This window comes from Scyliorhinus torazame, chromosome 21 (genome assembly GCF_047496885.1).
Source record: "Scyliorhinus torazame isolate Kashiwa2021f chromosome 21, sScyTor2.1, whole genome shotgun sequence".
Taxonomy (NCBI): Eukaryota; Metazoa; Chordata; class Chondrichthyes; order Carcharhiniformes; family Scyliorhinidae; genus Scyliorhinus; species Scyliorhinus torazame.
In genome coordinates this window covers 96,316,031-96,337,372 of record NC_092727.1, presented here as the reverse complement: position 1 = coordinate 96,337,372, position 21,342 = coordinate 96,316,031, and the positions used below count along the sequence as shown (strand labels likewise).

The window sequence follows — 21,342 nt, the reverse complement described above, 5'->3', positions numbered from 1 at the left end:
CACTGCGCCACTGTGCTGCCCCTTCCTGGACACACTTAACAAATTTCTCACCATCCAGATCCCTAGCCCTAAGGGATTTCCAGTCTATGAGGAAAATTAAAGTCTCCCACTACAGCAACTCTATTATTTCCACATCTATCCAGAATCTGCTTGCATATCTGTTCCTCAACTTCCCGTGGGCTGTTGGGAGGCCTGTTGTACACCCCCACCATAGTGATTGCCTCCTACCGGTTTCTGAGCTCATCCCACAGTGCCTCATTATTTGATTCTTCCATGGTGTCAGCCCTCTGTACAGCTGTAATATGTTCCCTAACCAGTATTGCAACTCCCCCACTTATTTTACCTTCCTCCCTGTCTCGCCTAAAATACCTAGATCCTAGAATATTTAGCTGCCAGTCTGTCCCTTTTTTTAAACCAAGTTTCCATTACAGCAACCACATCCAAGTTCCTCGCATGACTCAAGGCTTTAAGTTCATCTGCCTTACCTGTTATACTCCGTGCATTGAAGCAGATACACTCCAGACCTCCAGTCCCACTGAGTTTGACCTCCCCCAGTCTACCCTTCCTCTTAGCGAGCCTGACCCTGGCACCATGCTCATCCCCAGTCTCTACACTTGCTGGCATACTGTTCTGATTCCTACCCCCTGCCAAATTAGTTTAAACCCAAATTAGTTTAAGAACACGTATGGAGGAACAAAGAGTTACAACTGCAAGGCAAGCTGTGGAGCTTGTGGATGATAATGAACTGGTTCATAGGTCGAAGCTTTTTTTCGACACACTTCTAAACCTGCGAAAGATAGAACATGAGAAGGTGTGAGAAAAGACAGTCGAGCACGGAGGGAGTGGTTGAAAATTCCAAGGAGACTTCACCTCAAAGTAAAAAAGATGGTGTTGAGGGAATGAGAGATATGAGGAAAGTTTAGTCTCTTTCATTGTAATGAAGTAGGCCACACCAAATCATTATGCTGAGCATTACATGGAAAGTTGGGTGGAGTAATTAGCCTTAAAGAAGGAAATAATAAATCAGAGACTGGTGAACAATTGAAGCTGGTAGGGTTTGTACATTGAGCAGAACAAGCAATAGGAGTGAAAATGTATGCACAGAAGTAGAGTGAACTGCAGGTGGCTGATGTGTTTCAGGTTTTTGTATGTGAGGGTAAAGTTTTTTCACGTTGGCTGAATAGAATGGGGAAAGATAGTTAAATCTGATGAAGGAGCTACTCTCCGAAAGCTAGTGATTCCAAATAAGCCTGTTGGACTTGCTTCTTACTGCGCCCACCCCAGTCCAACACCGGCATCGCCACATCATAAATTTTAAGAGATACAGGAGCAAGTCAATCTCTAATGTTGTGATCCAAACATTTTTGTTGTCCAGAAAAGATATTGAAGGGAGAGATTCTGATTAGCAGTATTCACGGGAAAACAAAAAATTATTTTGTGAAAATAACCTTGGGAGTAGCTGGAGGAAGGGAGAAATGGTTGTAGCAGTATTAGAAACCATTGCAGGGATTTAATTAATCCGAGGGAACAAAATGGCTTGAACACAGATGTGTGTGATGCCTACAGTGGTTGAACAGCTGGGAGATAATTAAGCTACAGAAAACTTGTAAACAGACCATCCTGGCGTGTTTCCAGATTTTGTGGTAACGTGATCACAGGCAGATAAGATGAGACGAGAACGAATTAAGAGTACAGGATCAGAAAAGTAAGATATGGTATCTGATACAATCTTTAGTAAGCTGAATGAAGATGGAAAAAATGAAGGAAAAGAAACCTATGTGTTTGGCTCAAAAAGATTGGTAGAATTGCAGCAGGGTGTTTTCAAATTAAAACAAATCTATCAAACGGTTTACTCTTAAGTTGGAGGCTCTGTATTCCTGAATGTTAGAAAACGACCACATATTAATGAGAAAATGGCATCCAATGCATCTTGGTGCAGATGTCAAATGTGCACCAAGATGCACATCAAATACATCAAATTGTATTACCTCCTGAGTATAGGAAAGAGATTCTAAAGATACCTCATGAAATTCCACTAGGAGAACATCTAAGAATAAAGAAAACACATGTGAAGATAGAGAACCAGATTTACTGGCCAGAACTGAATAAAGATGTAGTTAAAATATGTCGAGCATGTCACACATGTTAAGTAATTGGGAAACCTTTTGGCATGCTGGCACAGTGGTTAGCACAGCTGCCTCAGGGCACCGAGGATCCGGGTTCGATCCCAGCCCCAGGTCACAGTGTGGAGTTTGCACGTGTCTGCGTGGGTCTCACCCCCACAACCCAAAGATGTGCAGGGTAGATGGATGGACACCTAAATTGCCCCTTAATTGGGAATGTAAATAAATAATTAAAAAGTAATTGGTAAACCACAAGCAAAATAAAGCGAGCAGCTTTGATCCCTATTCCAGCTTTTGAAGATCCTTTTGCAAGAGTTCTAGTCTATTGCATTGGACCACTCGAACACAAAATGGAAATCAATACTTGTTAACTATTATGGATATATTCACTAGATTCCCTAAAGTCCTACCATTAAGCATTACAGCCAAGAGAGTGGTAGAGGAATTAACCAAGTTCTGTATTAGATATGGCTTAGCGAAAGATTTACAATCCGATCTTGGGTCAAATTTCATGTCAGGATTATTTGGAGACTGCAAAAAAAAACGTACAGATCATTGTCATATCATCCAGTGTCACAGGGAGCATTAGAGAGGTGGCACTAAACTTGATGAGAGTGTATTGCCAAGATTATTGCCCTCATGATTGCGATAAAGAGATTAATTTTTTATTATTTGCCATTGGGGATGCACAACATTATTCTACAAGATTTAGTCCTTTTGAATTGGTTTATGGATATGAGGTTAGAGGACCACTGAAATTAATCCGAGAAAAATTGTTAGGAAGAAATTAGAGACTACCCTTTTGGACTACATATCGAATTTCAGAGAAAGACTGAATGAGGCATGTGAGGTGGCAAAGAAGCATTTAAAGATAGTACAGCAGGGAATGAAAGCAATGGCTGACAGGAGAGCACGTAATAATTTTGTTATAACCTCTGTCTGGCAAACCGTCAACCTAGATAGTGGACCGTATCCAATTGAAAGAAAACTGAGCGAAGTAAATAATCTGGTGGGCACACCAGATAGACTTACATCTCTGAGTGTGTCATATTAACATGCTTAAGAGATATTGGGATAGAGGAGATGAGGACAAGCGTGAGGTCTTGGTAGTAAAGAAACAGGGAAAGAGGAAGGGTTCAATTCTGAGAGTGGTTTCCCTCTAATTCATTTGGGTAGCAAGGAAATATTGGAAAATGGTTAGGGCTTTTCACAGTAACTTCATTGGGCTGTTTAGCACAGGGCTAAATCGCTGGCTTTGAAAGCAGACCAAGGTAGGCCAGCAGCACGGTTCAATTCCCGTAACAGCCTCCCCGAACAGGCGCCGGAATGTGGCGACTAGGGGCTTTTCACAAACTTCATTGAAGCTTACTTGTGACAGTAAGCGATTTTCATTTCATTTCAATGTAAGCCTAATTGTGACAAAAAAGATTATTATTATAAAAAATATCCTCCAGATAAGACCCAAGCTGAATTGGAAGAGTTGCTGCAGTCTTATAAATTTATTTGTGGGAATAGATTGGGTAGAACAGAGATAGCGATGCATGATGTAGATGTAGGGGAAACTGTTCCCGTAAAGCAACGCATTCATGTAGGTTAAATCCAGTGAAGTTATCACGAGTGCAGAAAGATATTGAATATATGCTCCAAAATGGCACTATTGAATTGAGTTCTAGTGATTGGAGTTCACCGATCGTAATGGTGCCGATGCTGGAAGGAACAGAATCTTTGTGTGGACTATAGGAAAGTGAATTCCATTACCAAGATGGATTTGTTTCCTATACCACGGCAAAGAGAATTGCATTGAAAGAGTTGGACAGTCTAAATTCATCACCAAAATAGGCTTGCTAAAGGGATATTGGCAAGTACCTTTGTCCCACAGGGCAAAGGAAATTTCTGCTTCATGATACCAAATGGACATCATCAATTTAAAGTTATGCCATTCAGGATGAAGAACGCATTCGTAACATTTCAGAGATTAATGAATAAAGTTATTTAAGGACTGAGTCACTGTGCAATGTAAATTTCCGATTTAGTGGTTTTTAGTCGAAGTTGGGAAGAACATCTGTTTGAATGCTTAAAAGAAGCTAATCCAGTCATGAATTTAGCAAAAAGCAAATTTGCTCAACCATGAATTTCACATTTAAGACATATTGTAGGATATGGTCAAATGATTCCACGAGATGTGAAAATATAAGCCATTTGGAATTTTCCAAACCTACAACAAGAAAAGAGATTTTAAGATTTCTGGGAATAAGTGGATTTTATCGCAAGTTCCTGTCAAAACGTTAGCAGTGTAGTAGCACTGCTAACCGAACTCTTGAACAAGAACAATAACTGGACTGACAAACTGCATCCCAACATTTAAAGAAACTATGTTCATGACAGAACAAGTGTTAGCTGCACAACATTATTATAATCTTTATTGTCACAGGTAGGCTTACATTAACACTGCAGTGAAGTTTCTGTGAAAAGCCCCTAGCCACCACATTCCGGCGCCTGTTCGGGTACACGGAGAATTCAGAATGTCCAAATTACCTAACCACACGTATTTCGGTACTAGTGGGAGGAAACCCACGCAGACATGGGAGAATGTGCAGACTCCACATGGCCAGTGACCCAAGCCGGAAATCGAACCTGGGACCCTGGAGCTGTGAAGTAACAGTGCTATCCACTGTGCAGTTTAAGCTGGCAGTGGGTGTGAGTGACATTGGTGTAGGGGCTGTGTTGTTACTGGAAAATGAACTTGGAATTGAGAACCCTGTAGGGTATTTCTCAAGGAAATTAAATCCTCATCAACGGAAGTATTCTACAATTGAAAAAGCGATTTTAAGTTTGTTCTTGGTATTGCAACATTTTGACACTTGTGTTGCCAGTAATTCAGCAGAAACAGTCATACATACAGATCATAATCCTCTCAGATTCCTGGAGAGATTTTAAAATCGGAACACGGCGTTTGTTTAATTTGAAAATAATTAATGTTTCCGGGAGAGGGAATCTCATTGCGAAAACCATATCACGAGTGTGAAAGACACTATTGCGAACCATGTGAGTAAATTCTTTGGGGTACACTTTAATGTCGTTTTTACATCTTTGCAATGTTATTTAAGGTAGAACTGATGAGAAATCTTACAACACCAGGTTAAAGTCCTACAGGTGATGAAAGGAACTGCGCTCCGACAGCTAGTGATTCGAAATAAACCTGTTGGACTTTAAACTGGTGTTGTAAGACTTCTTGCCGTGCCCACCCCAGTCCAACACCGGCATCTCCACATCCTGATAAGAAATGTTTGAGTAATGAAATTGGTTTTCATATTAAGATGTTTTCATTTTTTAAAAAAGGGAATGTGTTAAGAATTGGGGAAAACTAAGAATAAACAATGAAATTGGGACATAAGAAAATAAAATCGATGTCTGAAAAGATGTTGAGATGGAAATTAGCATATCCGAGAAATTCAATGGTTACAAGAGGAAACCAATGGCAGTATAGAAAAGGTAACTTCAAAATGGAGCGAGAAGGAAAATGACACAGATGCAAAAAGCTGATTTCACAGGGTAGATAACATCAAAGAGAAAAAATGACTGGAGAAAAGTGGATACGGCGACAAAACTACAATCGGCCACTGCAAGCTGCAGAAATGGTCTCCCCAAATCAAGTTATTGCTAAACCGGCAGCCAGCTTAGATCAAAACTTGAACCAAGTGGTTTTATCTTCGCTGAAACTGAGTACTGTTTTCCCAAACGTGACCACATAACCCGTGTGTAGTAATTATTTGCTGGCTTTACTTCGTAGAGTTATATAATATTGGATGTTTGCGAACAAAGGGGTGTTGGAGTTCGGGGAACATAGGTAGTTGGAACCAAGGGGTGTAATTTGCTGTAATACTGTGTGTATCGCTATCAGTGTACTTGCATGTAGTGTACTATAGTCCTCTTGTGCATAGAGATAGATATTCGCACAATGGCTGGACTACTCCCCCCTGGTTCATACATTTTTCTCTCCGTATACCAAATTGAAAATATACATCACCAAGAACCTAGGTTCCAAGTTACCCGTCTGAGTTTTGGGATATTCTCGCATTTAACATTAGCGGAGCTCTTGACAGTATAAAGAGCTGAAGTCCAATATTGTATTAAAGTGAAAAAAGCTTCAGTGTTTCACTTACATTACCATATTTGTCAAAAATTCCACCTCTTGGCTAAAGTTTTGCACCAATTCCATCAGTTAATTTGACTTTAATAAGTTAATTATTAGCTTTTTCCCTCACCAACTGTTGGGGATATCCACCAACTAACTAGCTTAAAACACTCTTGTAATGTCTGTTGTCGGGTGTTTGTTTCACTATGGTAGGTTTTAATGATGTCTTTTTCTGAAGTAGGCTAACCAAGTCTTTATTAACTAGAATTATTTACAAATATATAATAAAACGTACAAGCTAGGTGCTGTTTCCATGCTTGGGTCTAATGCATGTCTTTCATTAGTAGGTAAATAATGTCAGCATAACTATATGTTGCTCTATTCAAAAATAATTTTTATATCTTGTGGTTTTTTTTAAATCCGCACCGTTTTGAACACGTTTACTTAACAGGCTGTTTGAACTAGTATGTGCATTAGCAAACTTTCTGGAAATTAAGCTGCAGGCAATTGTGAAAGAATAAATCTTTTTTGGAAAGACAGTAAAAACGTTTACAGTGATTTTGATTGGAATTGACTTTGACAAATTGTACTGCTCTCTTAATGCACAAATTGCTGTTCCAGTTGCTTTCAAAGTTGAATAAATTTTGCAGGCCATGAAAGTCAAGCTTTGGGCCATATTCTTGTATTGACATTTGAATTTATAAGAAAAGTGGTATTTCAACAAATCAATAGATTATCAAAGTAGGAAATGCATTGTAATGATTTTCCTCTGCCCTTTTAACCTGTATTATGTTGACGCACCCTGGCTACAATGGTTTTGTACAAACTGCACAAAAATACTTCCCAATTGGCATTATTTTAAGACTGATCGTGCTGCATTTATTTTGCAAAATGCCAATTGGAAAACAGTAACTATGTGTTTTGGTGTAGCATTACTATGTTTGTGTCTTCTTTTACACCCTAGGTTAGCGTGGTCCAGGATTCAGTGAATATATCAGGCCAGAACACCATGAATATGGTAAAAGTTCCTGAATGTCGGTTAGCAGATGAACTTGGAGGATTGTGGGAGAATTCTAGATTTACAGATTGTTGCCTTTGTGTAGCTGGCCAAGAGTTTCAAGCACATAAAGCAATTCTCGCAGGTTTGGAACATTCTTGCACCCATATAGCTTCTTTCCAGGCATATTTCTAAGGATTGAATCAAATCATATTTCAGCATTGATGAATTTCTTTTAATACCATGTATCAAAGTATTCAATTGTTTTAACCTAGAGGCAGCACGGTAGCACAAGTGGCTAGCACTGTGGCTTCACAGCACTAGGGTCCCAGGTTCGATTCCCCGCTGGGTCACTGTGTTTGCATGTTTTCCCCGTGTCTGGGTGGGTTTCCTCCAGGGTGCTCCGGTTTCCTCCCACAGTCCAAAGACGTGCAGGTTAGGTGGATTGACCATGATAAATTGCCTTTGGTGGCCAAAAATGTTATATGGGGTTATTGTGTTACGGGGATAGGGTGGAAGAGAGGGCTTAAGTGAGTCAGTGCAGACTCGATGGGCCAAATGGCCTCCTTCTGCATTATATGTTCTAAGTATGTTCTAGTGTGTTCTTATTTCTGATTTTCCACCATTTGAATGAAATCAAAAGCATACCAGGGATTCTGTAAAATCTGAGGTCAAAACAAAGCAAGTCATATTTCTTGGAACATTGATTGGCATTTGTGAAAGAAAGATTAATTGATATTTTGGGTGTGGCAGTTCAGAATTAGTTTTGGGGTATAGCACCCTTTATTTGGATTTGCTGCATAATAATGAGATGGGGTCCAGAATTTAACTCAAAGATGAGAATCGCTAAAGTTATAAATATGTTGTGTGGGTTCACTGCATGAAAGAGATGTCATAGTCTATGTTTTTCATCACGAATTCTGTTTATTGCAAGAATTGTGTGCAGTAATATTTTTAGGATAATAAATTGTATTAGTTAAAGAAAATTAAATCCTCTGCTTTTAAGTGAAAGATTGTTCATTTTCTGGATGGTTTTAATGAGCCACCTCTGCTTTTTGATGGAATTGATTTACATTTCCATCATTTTTTAAAAAACTTTCTGGTTACAATATTTTATAAGTATGATTGGTAATTCCCTCCAACTTAGGAGTAGTATTGGTAATTCCCTTCTAAACTAAACTGAGGAATTTTATGTATAGAAGGGCCTGAGATGGAAATGTAGCTAAAACATATGAACATTACAATAAGAACATGAGCTGAAGTGGTTTTGGAGGCCAAGTTACATCAGTGATCTTGCTCCTTAATAAATGGTGTAGATGAGAATACTAAATAAAAGTGCAACTGCCTGCCAGCTTTATCCTCATACACCTGTGGCGCATTGTCAAATGAGCATTGAAGAAATGTGTACGCGGTGGATCAGTGCTATGCAATATTACAGCAAATGTGTTCCGGCAGAGTGCCAACAGATTAATTTAGTTTGAACTTCAGACCGATTGTGGCACCGAAATTCAGCATTAAAGCTGTCAAACCCATCGGCTTGATTCCAGAACATCTCTGCTGCAAATGTTCCTTTATGAATTTATGCTTAAAACTGTTGAAACTTTGACCCATGTGTGCTTTTGTGATCGTACAGTTTGATCGTTTCTAGAATACTTGGGAATTGATGATTATAACAAAATTTAGATGTTCAAATATGATATGAACAATTTAAATATAAGGTGGCAGTTTGAGTCTCCTTTCGGGTTTTGTGTTTTAAAACTGTCCAAAGTGCATATGCATTAGCTCATTTTGATAAGTATTGTGTTTATGTTTGCTACCGTCATTGTAAATGTTTAAACCAATACATTTAATGCAATCAATTACTGATAGTTAATGGTACCTAGTTGCTTGAATTAGAATCGTTAAAGTTTTAAAAATTTCTTTACATTTAGCTCGTTCCCCAGTCTTCAGTGCTATGTTTGAGCATGAAATGGAAGAAAGCAAGAAGGTATGTATATATTTAAACCGAAATGATCGACACTGTACCAGTACAATGTTGCAAAAAAAATTAGGTTAAGAGTTATTTAAAACACTTGCTGAGTCGCCATTTTCCTTAAATAAGATGTGTGTGAAAAGGCCAGTTATTGCATTCATTTCATGATTTATCATGCTAAGTGATTTTCTCTGCAGGCTGCTCTGGTGTAATCCATTACCGGGGTATGGTTAAATCCTGGAACAATCACTTATATTTTAGCTGGGTCCTTAAGTTCAGCATAGCCTTTGTGCGGACCTCAACCTGCCTTTCTCTGGGGAAACATGCTATGGGCTGTTAGCTGTATACTCCTAACATACAATGTATCCTCATGTGATATTCAAAGTATTCCACCTCTCAAGCCTCTAAGTTTTACTTGTGTCCTTTGCAGCTTCTAATAATCAAGGTGCACAGAACGTTACTAATTTTATCCAGCAGAACTTTTTCTACTGTTGAGGTAATAAAGTATAATTAGAAGAAATTATGGAGCCACAGATAGTTCTGCAACAGTGTTCTTCACATAAAAGCTGTAACTGTGTAATTAAAATACTAAGAATTGAATTCCAAATTCCATCTTGTTCCTTAGGTTTGTCAGAAAGAAAATGGTAGCAACGGCTATTTATACTAATATAATAATGGCAATTTAATTTAAAAGTCTCTCTTTTCTCTCTCTCTCTCTCTCTCTCCTTTTTCTCTTTCCCCCCCCCCCCCCCCCCAAAAAACAATTTTCTACAGAATCGAGTGGAAATTAATGATGTAGAGCCGGAAGTATTTAAGGAGATGATGTGTTTTATTTATACGGGGAAGGCACCCAATCTTGACAAAATGGCAGATGACTTACTTGCAGCTGCTGATAAGGTGAGTGGGAAAGTTAGAAAGAGACTGTAGTTGGCCAGTATTTAACGAGGGAACAAAATAGGTTTAAATGCCATTGAAATAAGAGCACTGGAAACTTTTTACTTTGCATATGTGTACCTACCCCAAAAACAAAAGCAAAGTTTTAATTCCAGCTTTATCATTGGAGATTGATTTTGAGTTGTTGGGCAGCTCATCAGACGAGTCATCCTCTGATTTTTGTTTTTACATGTTGGGCTCCCAACATTTTTTTAATCCTGGAAAAATCTGTTCCTTGGTTTATTTTATTGCCATGCACAGCAATATCTGAAGCAATCCAGATTTCCTAAGTTTAACATTTTCATGTCAGTTCATGTCAGTATTCCTGTTGTAATTGATACTAGTTAAACCATTTATCCATAGACGTGTCTATGACTTGTCACCTACTCGATGTTATAATCTAGTGGTGTTATATCAACAAATTCGATGCTAAACCATCACAAAAACCATTGATTTGTTGCATCATCGGTTGCCTGTATCTTCTGTTAAAATATGAACTTGCTACTGATAGTTTTAATTTGCTTTCACAGGAAAAGGCAACGTCTGTAAGCAGCCTTATCCCCACTAACCCAAACCCATCCAAGGAGCTTAAACTTGTGTACCATTAGGCATAGGGTGTATTCAAACTAAAACTGATGGTTAAATGTATTTACAAGGAAAATAATTACAAAAGGTAGAATATAGGATATAGAAACTAGCAAGTGTTGAGCATCTCTGATCCGAAATCCGCACTTTTTTTCGAGCGCCGACGTGATGTCACGAGTAGGAAATCCCACAAGGCCCTGGGAAGGTTCCTGGGCAATGCGCAGTTACTCATGTACCACATCCCCCGTGCTGTACATGCGCAGTTCCCAACACGCTGCCCACGCACAGTATAATCTGAAAATTCGGAAACTGACACCCAGTTGGGCCCCAAGCATTTCAGATAAGAAATGCTCAACATGTACAATACTTACTTTATAGATAACTGTTCCACATCAACATAATTCAGGAATCTTAGCAGTGCTTCTGACAAATTTTCTTGATTAAATGATACACGGGTGATGACTTCAAAAAACCCTTCTTAGCCACCTCGTGCAGAATAAGTAGTGTGAAGGAAGAACTTGAGATCTTAAGTACTGCTGCCTTATTTTGTTAGATCTTTTAAATGCAAACAATTAAGATATTAACTATTTTTAACACTTGAGACAAATGGGTGAACAGCACTGTTTTGAACCAACCTGTAATTTTTGTGCTTATCACACTTACAAACATATAAATTAGGAGGAGGCCACCCAGCCCCTTAGGCCTGCCCCGCCATTCAATAAGATCACAGCTGATTTGATTGCGACTTCAATTCCCCATTCCTGTCTACCCTGGTAACCTTTCATCCCTATGGTAGTCAATAAACTATCTAGCTCTGCCTTAAAAGTATTCAAAGACTCTGCTTCCACTGCCTTTTGAGGAAGAGAAAGGACGAGATTTCCAGAGACTAGATTCTCTGAGAAACAATTTCTCCTCAACTCTGTCTTAATGAGCGACCCCATATTTTTATATAGTGCCCTCTACTTGTAGATTCTCTGAGAAGAGGGTCGCGGAGCGATTGGTTGTGGTGTTCCCGCTCTCAGGAGAAGGTCCTAACAGCTGTGACTGGCATTTAAGAATGTTGGCCTCGACCGGCCTTTAAATGCGAACGCTGAAGTGTTCCCACCAGAAGCAGCGACATAGAGTATGTCACGCACTCGGCATGTGCACTAACGTAAGGTAGAGTCCAGATGGCCAGAGGCTGCTTTCCTCTTTTAAAAAAAAATATATATATTTATTCAAATTTTTAACGATTTTCCACAAAACACTCCAACCAGAAAAAAAAAGAATAAAGCACAAAACAAGCAAAAATTATACATGAGATTTCCAACAAAATACAATAACCCCCATTTAACAAATAAACACGCCAGTAAAGAAAAACGCCCCACTCTTACCTAAACAGAACAGAAAAACCAACCCCCCCCCCCGCCGGGTTGCTGCTACTGTTGACCTCCACCTAACGCTCCGCGGGAAAGTCTAGGAACGGTTGCCACCGCCTGGAGAACCCCTGCACAGACCCTCGCAAGGCAAACTTTATCCTCTCCAGCTTGATGAACCCTGCCATATCGTTAATCCAAGCTTCCACGCTTGGGGGCTTCGCATCCCTCCACATTAGTAGGATCCTCCGCCAGGCTACTAGGGATGCAAAGGCCAGAACACCGGCATCTTTCAGCTCCTGCACTCCCAGCTCGTCCGATGCACCAAATAATGCTATCCCCCAGCTCGGCTTGACCCGGGTGTTCACCACTTTGGACATAGTCCCCGCAAAGCCCCTCCAGAACCCCTCCAGCGCCGGGCATGTCCAGAACATGTGGGCGCGATTTGCTGGGCTCCCTGAGCACCTCACACACCTGTCCTCCACCCCAAAAAACCTGCTCACCTCGCCCCTGTCATATGCGCCGTATGGACAACTTTGAACTGTAATAGGCTGAGCCTGGTGCAAGGGAGGAAGAATTAACCCTACTCAGGGCATAAGCCCATAGATTTTCATCCAGCTCCTCCCCCAGCTCCTCCTCCCACTTACCCGTTAACTCCTCCACTGAGGCCTCCTCCGTCTCCTGCAGCTCCTGATAGATCGCCGAGTCCTTGCCTTCTCCAACCCATACACCCGAAATCACCCTGTCCTGAATCCTTCGTGCTGGGAGCAGCAGAAATTCCCTCACATGCCGTCTCACAAACACCCTCACTTAAAGCATTCCCGGGAGGTAACCCAAATTTCTCCTCTAGCGCCCCTAGGCTTGCAAAAGTCCCATCGATGAATAGGTCCCCCATTCTTTTAATCCCAGCCCGATGCCAGCTCAAAAAACCCCCATCCATCCTACCCGGAATGAACCTGTGGTTCTCTCGTATCGGGGACCAGACCGAGGCCCCCACCTCGCCCCTATGTCGCCTCCACTGCCCCCAGATATTCAGAGTCGCCGCCACCACCGGACCCGTGGCGTACCTTGTCGGCGGAAGCGGCAACGGTGCCGTCACCAGCACCCCCAGACTCGTACCCACACAAGACGCCACCTCTAGCCTCTACCACGCCGCTGCCTCTCCCTCCATTACCCACTTACGGATCATCGCCACATTAGCTGCCCAATAATAGCCACATAGATTCTGCTGCGTCCGCCCCCCCTGTCCCTGCTACGCTCCAAAAACACCCTCTTCACCCTTGGGGTCTTATTCGCCCATACAAATCCCATAAATACTCCTGCTTACCCGTTTTTAAAAAAGCCTTGGGGATTAGAATGGGCAGGCACTGGAACACAAACAGGAACCTCGGGAGGACCGACATCTTGACCGACTGCACCCTACCCGCCAGGGAGAGGGGCAGTATATCCCATCTCTTGAAGTCCTCCTCCATCTGCTCCACCAACCGTGTCAAATTGAGCTTGTGCAGGGCCTCCCAACTCCTAGCTGCCTGGATCCCCAGGTACCGGAAGCTCCTCTCCGCCCTCTTCAGCGGCAGCTCGTCTACCCCCCTTCCCTGGTCCCCCGCAAGCACCACAAAGAGCTCACTCTTCCCCACGTTGAGCTTATAGCCCGAGAAGTCCCCAAACTCCCTAAGGATCCGCATAACCCCCGCTCCGCCACCCCCCCTCCCAGCCAGATCACCGTCCAGCCATTTTGCTCCCCCATTACACTCCCGTAAGTCAGCTGACTCCTGCTGACCCCGGCCACACCCGCCATTCCAACGACCCCCCAGTGTGGGAATCCCCCACCTCCCCTGTCGATCAATGTGCGCTCTCCTCCAGCACCACCCTCCCCCCCCCCCCCCCCCAGGCCCCGCCCCTCCCTTCCTTAACGCGAGAAAAAGCCCGTGCTTTCCATCCGAACCGGCCCCACCTCCTGTGGCGCAGCTCCTTTTTCTGCGACCTCGCTGCAGCTCCCCAACCCCGAACTTCCAACCTTCATCAACGGAGGCCTGCCCCTTCGACAACAACTTAGTGTCTACATTGAGCAGCGAAATCGGCCTATACGATCCACATTGCAATGGATCCTTATCCCGCTTCAAAATCAACGAGATCAGCGCCCGGGACATTGTCGGGGGCAGGGTCCCCTCCTCCCTCGCCTCATTAAAAGTTCTTACCAGCAATGGGCCCAGCAGGGCCACATAGTTTCTGTAAAATTGAACCGGGAACCCGTCCGGTCCCGGGGCCTTCCCCGCCTGCATGCTCCCCAATCCTTTAACCAGCTCCTCCAGCGCAATCGGTGCCCCCAGAACCTCAGTTGGTCCAAGAATCGCCGCATCTCTTCTCCCCTCCCCCCCCCCCCCCTCCCCCCCCCAAAGACCTATACAGATCCCCATAGAAGTCCCTAAATACCTTGTTTATTCTCTCCGCACTGTATTCCCCCCTCTATCTCTAATTCCACCAATCTCCCTCGCTGCCTCCCTCTTACAAAGCTGATGTGCCAGCATCCGGTTCGCCTTCTCCCCATACTCCTATACCGCCCCCTGCATTTTCCTCCACTGCGCCTCTGCTTTTCCCGTGGTCAATAGATCAAATTCCATTTAGAGATTTTGTCGCTCCCTAAGCAGCCCCTCCTCGGGGGCCTCTGCATAGCTCCTGTCCACCCTTAATATCTCCCCCACCAATCTCTCCCTCTCCCTCCTCTCTCTCTTCTCCCTATGGGCCCTAATGGAAATGAGCTCTCCCCTAATCACCGCCTTCAGAGCCTCCCAGACTACCCCCGCCTGCACCTCCCCATTGTCGTTGTCCTACATGTATCTTTGACTATATCCCTGGATCCGCCGCACACCACCTCATCTGCCAACAGTCCCACATCGAGGCGCCACAACGGGCGCTGGTCCCTCTCCCCCAACTCCAGCTCCACCCAATGCGGGGTGTGATCCGAGATGGCTATAGCCGAATATTCCGTTCCCTCCACTTTCGGGATTAGTGCCCTACTCATTATAAAGAAATCTATCTGGCTTTATGGACGTGGGAGAAAAAAGAAAACTCTCTGGCCGCCGGCCTGGCAAACCTCCACGGATCCACTCCCCCCATCAGGTCCATAAACCCCCTGAGCACCTTGGCCGCAGCCGGCCTCTTACCCATCCTGGACCTGGAACGGTCCAGTGCTGGGTCCAGCACCGTATTGAAGTGTCCCCCCCCCCCCCCCCCCCCCCCCCATTATCAAGCTCCCTGCCTCCAGATCCGGGATCCGCCCCGACATATGTTTCATAAATCCGGCATCATCCCAATTCGGGGTCTATACGTTCACCAGCACCACCCGCGTCCCCTGCAACCTACCACTCACCATCCCGTATCGACCTCCATTATCCGCCACAATATTCATCGCCTCAAACGACACGCGCTTCGCCACCAGTATCGCAACCCCTCTATTCTTCGCATCCAGCCCCGAGTGAAAGACCTGCCCTACCCATCCCTTTCTCAGCCTGACCTGATTTGCCACCTTCATGTGTGTCTCCTGGAGCATGACCACGTCTGCCTTCAGTCCCTTTGAGTGCGCGAATACCCGGGCCCTCTTGACCGGCCCATTCAGGACCCTCACATTCCATGTTATCAGCCGGATCAGGAGGTGAACCCCCCCCCCCCCCCTGCCGACTAGCCATCCCTTTTTTTAGGCCAGCCACGTGACCGCGCCTCCCGCACCCTCCAGTCCCCCAGGTGGCGGACCCCCGCCCCGACTCCCTCTTCTACCTTCAGCTCCCCTTTGGCCAATACAGCAGCAACCCAGTTCCGCCCCCCCCCCCCAGCCAGATCACCGTCCAGCCATTTTGCTCCCCCCATTACACTCCCGTAAGTCTGCTGACCCCGGCCACCACTGCCAATCCAACGACCCCCCAGTGTGGGAATCCCCCCACCTCCCCCTGTCGATCAATGTGCGCTCTCCTCCAGCACCACCCTTCGCCCCACCCCTCCCTTCCTTAGCGTGGGAAAAAGCCCCCTCTTTCCATCCGAACCAGCCCCGCCTCCTATGGCGCAGCTCCTTTTTCTGCGACCTCGCCCCAGCTCCCCAACCCCGGGCTTCCAACCCCCCCTTCATCAGCGGGGACCTGCCCCCTTCCCATTTCCCCTCTTCCCAACCTGAAACCAGAAGAATACCCCCAAAATACAGTAAACACCCCCCCCCCCACAAGAAACCCTCAGTTCGAGTCCAGCTTTTCAGTCTGTATAAAGGTCCATGCCTCTGGCGTCTCAAAATAGTGGTGACGGTCCTGAAACGTGACCCACAATCGCGCTGGCTGCAGCATTCCAAACTTCATCCCCTTCCAATGGAGACCCGCCTTGGCCCGATTAAAATCAGCCCTCTTCTTGGCCACTTCCGCACTCCAGTCCTGGTGGACACGGACCTCCGTATTCTCCCACCTGCTTCAGAAAGTTCTTTCTTCGCCCATCTCAGGACGCACTCTCTATCCATAAAGCGGTCGAACCTCACCACTACGGCCCTTGGCGGCTCGTTGGCTTTAGGCCTCCTTGCCAGGACTCGATGAGCCCATCCAGCTCTAGGGGCCTCGGGAAAGCTCCTGCGCCCATCAGCGTGTTGAGCATTGTAGCTACATATGCCCCAGTGTCGGACCCCTCCACTCGTTCAGGGAGACCCAGAATCCGAAGATTCTTCCTCCTCGACCTGTTCTCCAGGTCCTCAAACTTCTCCTGCCACTTGTGTAGCGCCTCGTGCGTCTCCACCTTCACCGCCAGGCGCAAAATCTTGTCCTCGTTCTCTGAGGGCTTCTGCCCCATGGGCCAGCTTTTCGATCGACGCCTTCATTGGCGCCATCATTTCTGCTCTCAGCTCCGCAAAGCAGTTTTTAAGGAACTCCTCCCGCGACCTACTGCACCCACACTGCTTGATCTCCACCCGCCGTCTACTGCACCCACGCAGCTTGATCTCCACCCGCCGCCAACTTGCTTTACCATCCCCGCTCTCTTCGCTGCTCCAAAACCACTTTTGTGATCGCTCCACTCCTGGTCCACTCCATACAGTGTTGGGGGAACCTTACTATCACCTTCCCACACTGGGAACCATCGTACAAGTGCCGCTGGGGCTCCTCAAAAGGGCCCAAAAGTCCGTTCTTGACGGGAGCTGCCAAATGTGCAACCTACCTAGGCATAGCCGCAACCAGAAGTCGCTGCTTTTCTCTTTTGAGGGGGAGAGCTGACTGGTGGTGATTTAACCTGAGGAAAACCAGTTCATTGCAAGGACCAAAACTGTCCAGCAATAAAGCTTGAGATTGCTTTGTAGTTATAAACAGTTTAATGCTTCATTTGGCAAACAGCACTGCAGAAATAAATTGACTGGCAATATCTTGTACTATGATCTGAACGTCGCACCTGGTTTTTATAAATTTCTGAATTGTTTACCCATTTGAGATTGTTACATTTGTTATGGGCCAGGGTTTTAGAGAACCCCAAAGTGTATCATGGAATTCACCTGACCCACAACTTTTAATAGATTGTGGTATGGGGAGCACAGGACCCACTCTACAGGTGTGGTACAGCAGAAATGGAAAAGTATTTTTTAAAGCAAAACAATGTTTATTCTATGAACTCAAGTTAACCTTTTTAAAACATACAGTGAACATCTTAGCAACCATGAATTCAAATACAACCCCCAAAGAATAGAACACTAAGTAATCCTTAATAACTTCTCAAACAACATCCAGAAGACAGAAGAAACACCTTTTATCAGAAGCATATTAGGTTTACATTCACTACTGAGAACATTTATAATTCTGAATTCACCAAATACCAAGAGATGGTCTTTTCATGGCAGAGAGATCAACAGTACACCTGCTCTGTCTGGCTTCAGCTCCAACACTGAAAACGAAACTAAAAAGCACCCTGCAGCAAACAGCCTAAAGTGAAAGTAAAAAGCTGACAAACAGCCCAGCTCCACCCACACTCTGACATCACTAAGAAACAACCATTTCTTAAAGGTACATTTCTTAAACACCCATTTCTTAAAGGTACTCTCACATGACCCACCCCCCCCCCCCCCAAGAAAAAAAACCCCATCAACTTCAAGATGGTTTCATTTTTCACCTTTTCACCGTTCTTTAAGAAATGCACACAGTAAATATACTTTTTAGATTCAAAAAACAACACACGCAAACAGATATAATAATATAGTCCATCTTTGTTCTTCCTCCAACTGAAATCTTTCTCGATTGACGGTCTCTTTGAACAAGAAGGTCCTTGCACGATCCGTCCATTTCTCTACGCCTCGGCATGTCTCTTTAAAGTCAGATACTTTAGTTCAATCTGATCACAGAGTCCCTTCCAATTCTCCAACACATGAGCATTGGTTATCACAGCTTTCAGGCAGTCAAATGCCTGTTGAAACTCTGCTGTCCATTGAAATTTTCAACGTTTCTTCAGCAAGTCCATCAGTGGAGCAATCATGCTACAAAATATTTGCATAAATGTTCGATCAAATCCACTCATGCCAAGAAATCGCATTATTTCCCTTCGTCTTGAGGATATTGCAAACTCCTCAATAACTGTTGGTTTCACATCCCGTGTGACCATTCGACCGTGTCTGATTGTATGGCCAAGGAAAGTGACTTGGGCTTTTCCAAATTCACTTCTGGCTAGGTTTATCACCAGACCCGCCTCCTGAAGTCGATCGAATAACTCCATCAGACATCTTCAATGTTCTGTACATGTCTGGCTGAAAATGACCAGATCGTTGATGTATACCGCACAATTGGGTAATCCGGAAACAACTTTGTTAGTTAACCATTGAAATGTGGTGTTTTTCATGCCAAATGGCATAACTTTGAATTGGTATTTACCATCTGGAGTCACAAAGACTGAAATCTCCTTCACACATTTGGATAAAGGTACCTGCCAGTAACCTTTAAGTAAATCCAGTTTGGAAATAAAAGCTGATTGTCCCACTTTCTCAATGCAATCCTCCAAACGTGGGATAAGATAAGAGTCCGTTCTTGTAACTGCATTAACCTTTCTATAGTCCACACACAACCGTTGGGTACTGTCGGGTTTAGGCACCATCATTATGAGTGAGCTCCATTGGCTGCAACCCACTTTAATTATGCCATTTTTAAGCATACGCTCAATCTCTTTGTTAACCTGTGCCAATTTTAAAGGGTTAAGTCTGTATGGATGTTGTTTGATTGGATCAGCATTTCCCACATCTACATGTATAGCCATTTTAGTGCTCCCCAATTTATCTCCACAAACTTGCCCATGTGTTATCAGTAACTTTCAGGTCAGTCCATTTTTCCTCTGGAAGGTAACTCAACAATTTATCCCAATTTTTAAGAACATCCTCGTTTTCCAATTTAATTTGAGGTATGTCAAACTCAGTCACCTGGATTTGGTTCGTCACTTTGAGTTCGAATCATTAAAACCTCCTCCTTTTTCTCTCCTTCCCTTTCAAAGTACCTTTTAAGCATATCCACATGGCACACTCGGTGAGTTTTCCTTCCATCCGGCCTTTTTACCACATAATTCACCTGACTTAATTTCTTTTCAATCTGATCAGGTCCACAAAACCTTGCTTTTAAAGGTTCACCGACCACTGGTAACAATACTAAAACTTTATCTCCAATGGCAAAACTACGACTTTAGATTTCTTGTCTGCTACCCGATCCATCACATTTAGTGCAACTTTTAAATGTTGTATTGCCAATTCACCTGCTCTGTTTAATCGTTCCCTAAAATTTGACACGTAATCCAATATTGTAAGTTCTGATTTCTCACTCACCAATTTTTCTTTAATCAATTTAAGTGGTCCTCTTAACTCATGACCAAAAGTTAGTTCAAAAGGACTAAATTTGGTTGACTCATTAGGTGCATCCCTAATTGCAAACAGTACAAATGGAATTCCTTCACCCCAATCCTCTGGATAATCTTGACAATAAGCCCTCAACATTGTCTTTTATGTCTGATGCCACCTTTCTAACTCTCCCTGCGAGTCTGGATGGTACGCAGTTGATTTAAATTGTTTTATTCCTAAGCTATCCATAACTTATTTGAATAACCTCGAGGTAAAATTTGATCCTTGATCCGATTCTATTTCTTTGGGTAGTCCATATCTAGTAAAGAATTTAAGTAACTCTTCCACAATCTTTTTAGCTGTAATATTACGTACTGGAATGGCCTCTGGAAACCTAGTAGACACATCCATTATCGTCAAAAGATATTGATTCCCACTTTTTGTTTTAGGAAGCGGTCCTACACAATCAATTAGGACCCTTGTAAAAGGTTCCTCAAATGCTGGAATGGGTATTAAGGGCACTGATTTTATCACTGCTTGAGGTTTCCCTATCACTTGACATGTGTGACATGGTTGACAAAATGTAACTACATCTTTATGTAGTCCAGGCCAATAAAAATGTTTCTGGATTTTAGCTCGAGTTTTCCTTATTCCCAAATGACCTTCCACTGGTACCTCGTATGCAACTTGCAACACCTCCTTTCTATACCCTACCGGCAATACTACTTGATGAACTTCTGCCCACTTTTCATCTGCCTGCATATGTAAAGGTCTCCATTTTCTCATCAGGACATTACTTTTACGATAATAACACTCTGGTATCCACTCCGATTCCTCTTCCGTGTATGCTTTCTGACACATCCGTTTATTTCTAAATCTTTTTGTTGTAACTCCTCCAATTTTCCTGAACTAAAAATATCTGCCTCATCCTCCACCTGTTCTTGTTCTTCTTCAACCATCTGATTTAAAAATCGTTTCTGATAATTGCAGTTCAACTTCATCTTCACTCTTTGATTTCTCCTCTTGTCTTAACCTGTGACTTTGCGACCTTGTTACTACACAATCCGGAAAAATCCCAGGATATTCGTCCTTCAACACTTCAGTTGTCTGATTTTCCACTGGCTTATCAACCACAGTAGGCATCACTCCCGCCTGCCATCCAGCTATATAATTATCCAAGATAAACTATTCCTGGACAAGATAGTTTATCTATTACTCATACTACCACTTCACCACTCTTCACTGAACTTTCCAACCTTGTCTTATGTAATGGAACACTACTCCTCTCACCCTGAGTTCCACATATTACCACCTTTTCCGGCAACATTCTTCCCAAACTACATAATTCCTCATCTCTTACCATTAAGGATTGACTAGCTCCCGTACCTCTTAAAATTGTGACTTCTTTACCTGCTCCTGATAC

General features: G+C 43.6%; 1 protein-coding gene across 3 annotated transcripts in view; it reads left to right on the top strand.

The window, feature by feature from the left end:
- spop (speckle type BTB/POZ protein) overlaps window positions 1-21,342 on the top strand; it is a 147,927-nt gene that overhangs the window by 102,593 nt on the left and 23,992 nt on the right. For all 3 annotated transcript variants that reach the window (XM_072487099.1, XM_072487098.1, XM_072487100.1), the window contains 3 exons: window positions 7,223-7,400; window positions 9,187-9,242; window positions 10,002-10,124. In XM_072487099.1, the coding sequence (XP_072343200.1) occupies window positions 7,223-7,400; window positions 9,187-9,242; window positions 10,002-10,124 (357 nt within the window). The remainder of the gene's footprint in view (window positions 1-7,222; window positions 7,401-9,186; window positions 9,243-10,001; window positions 10,125-21,342) is intronic.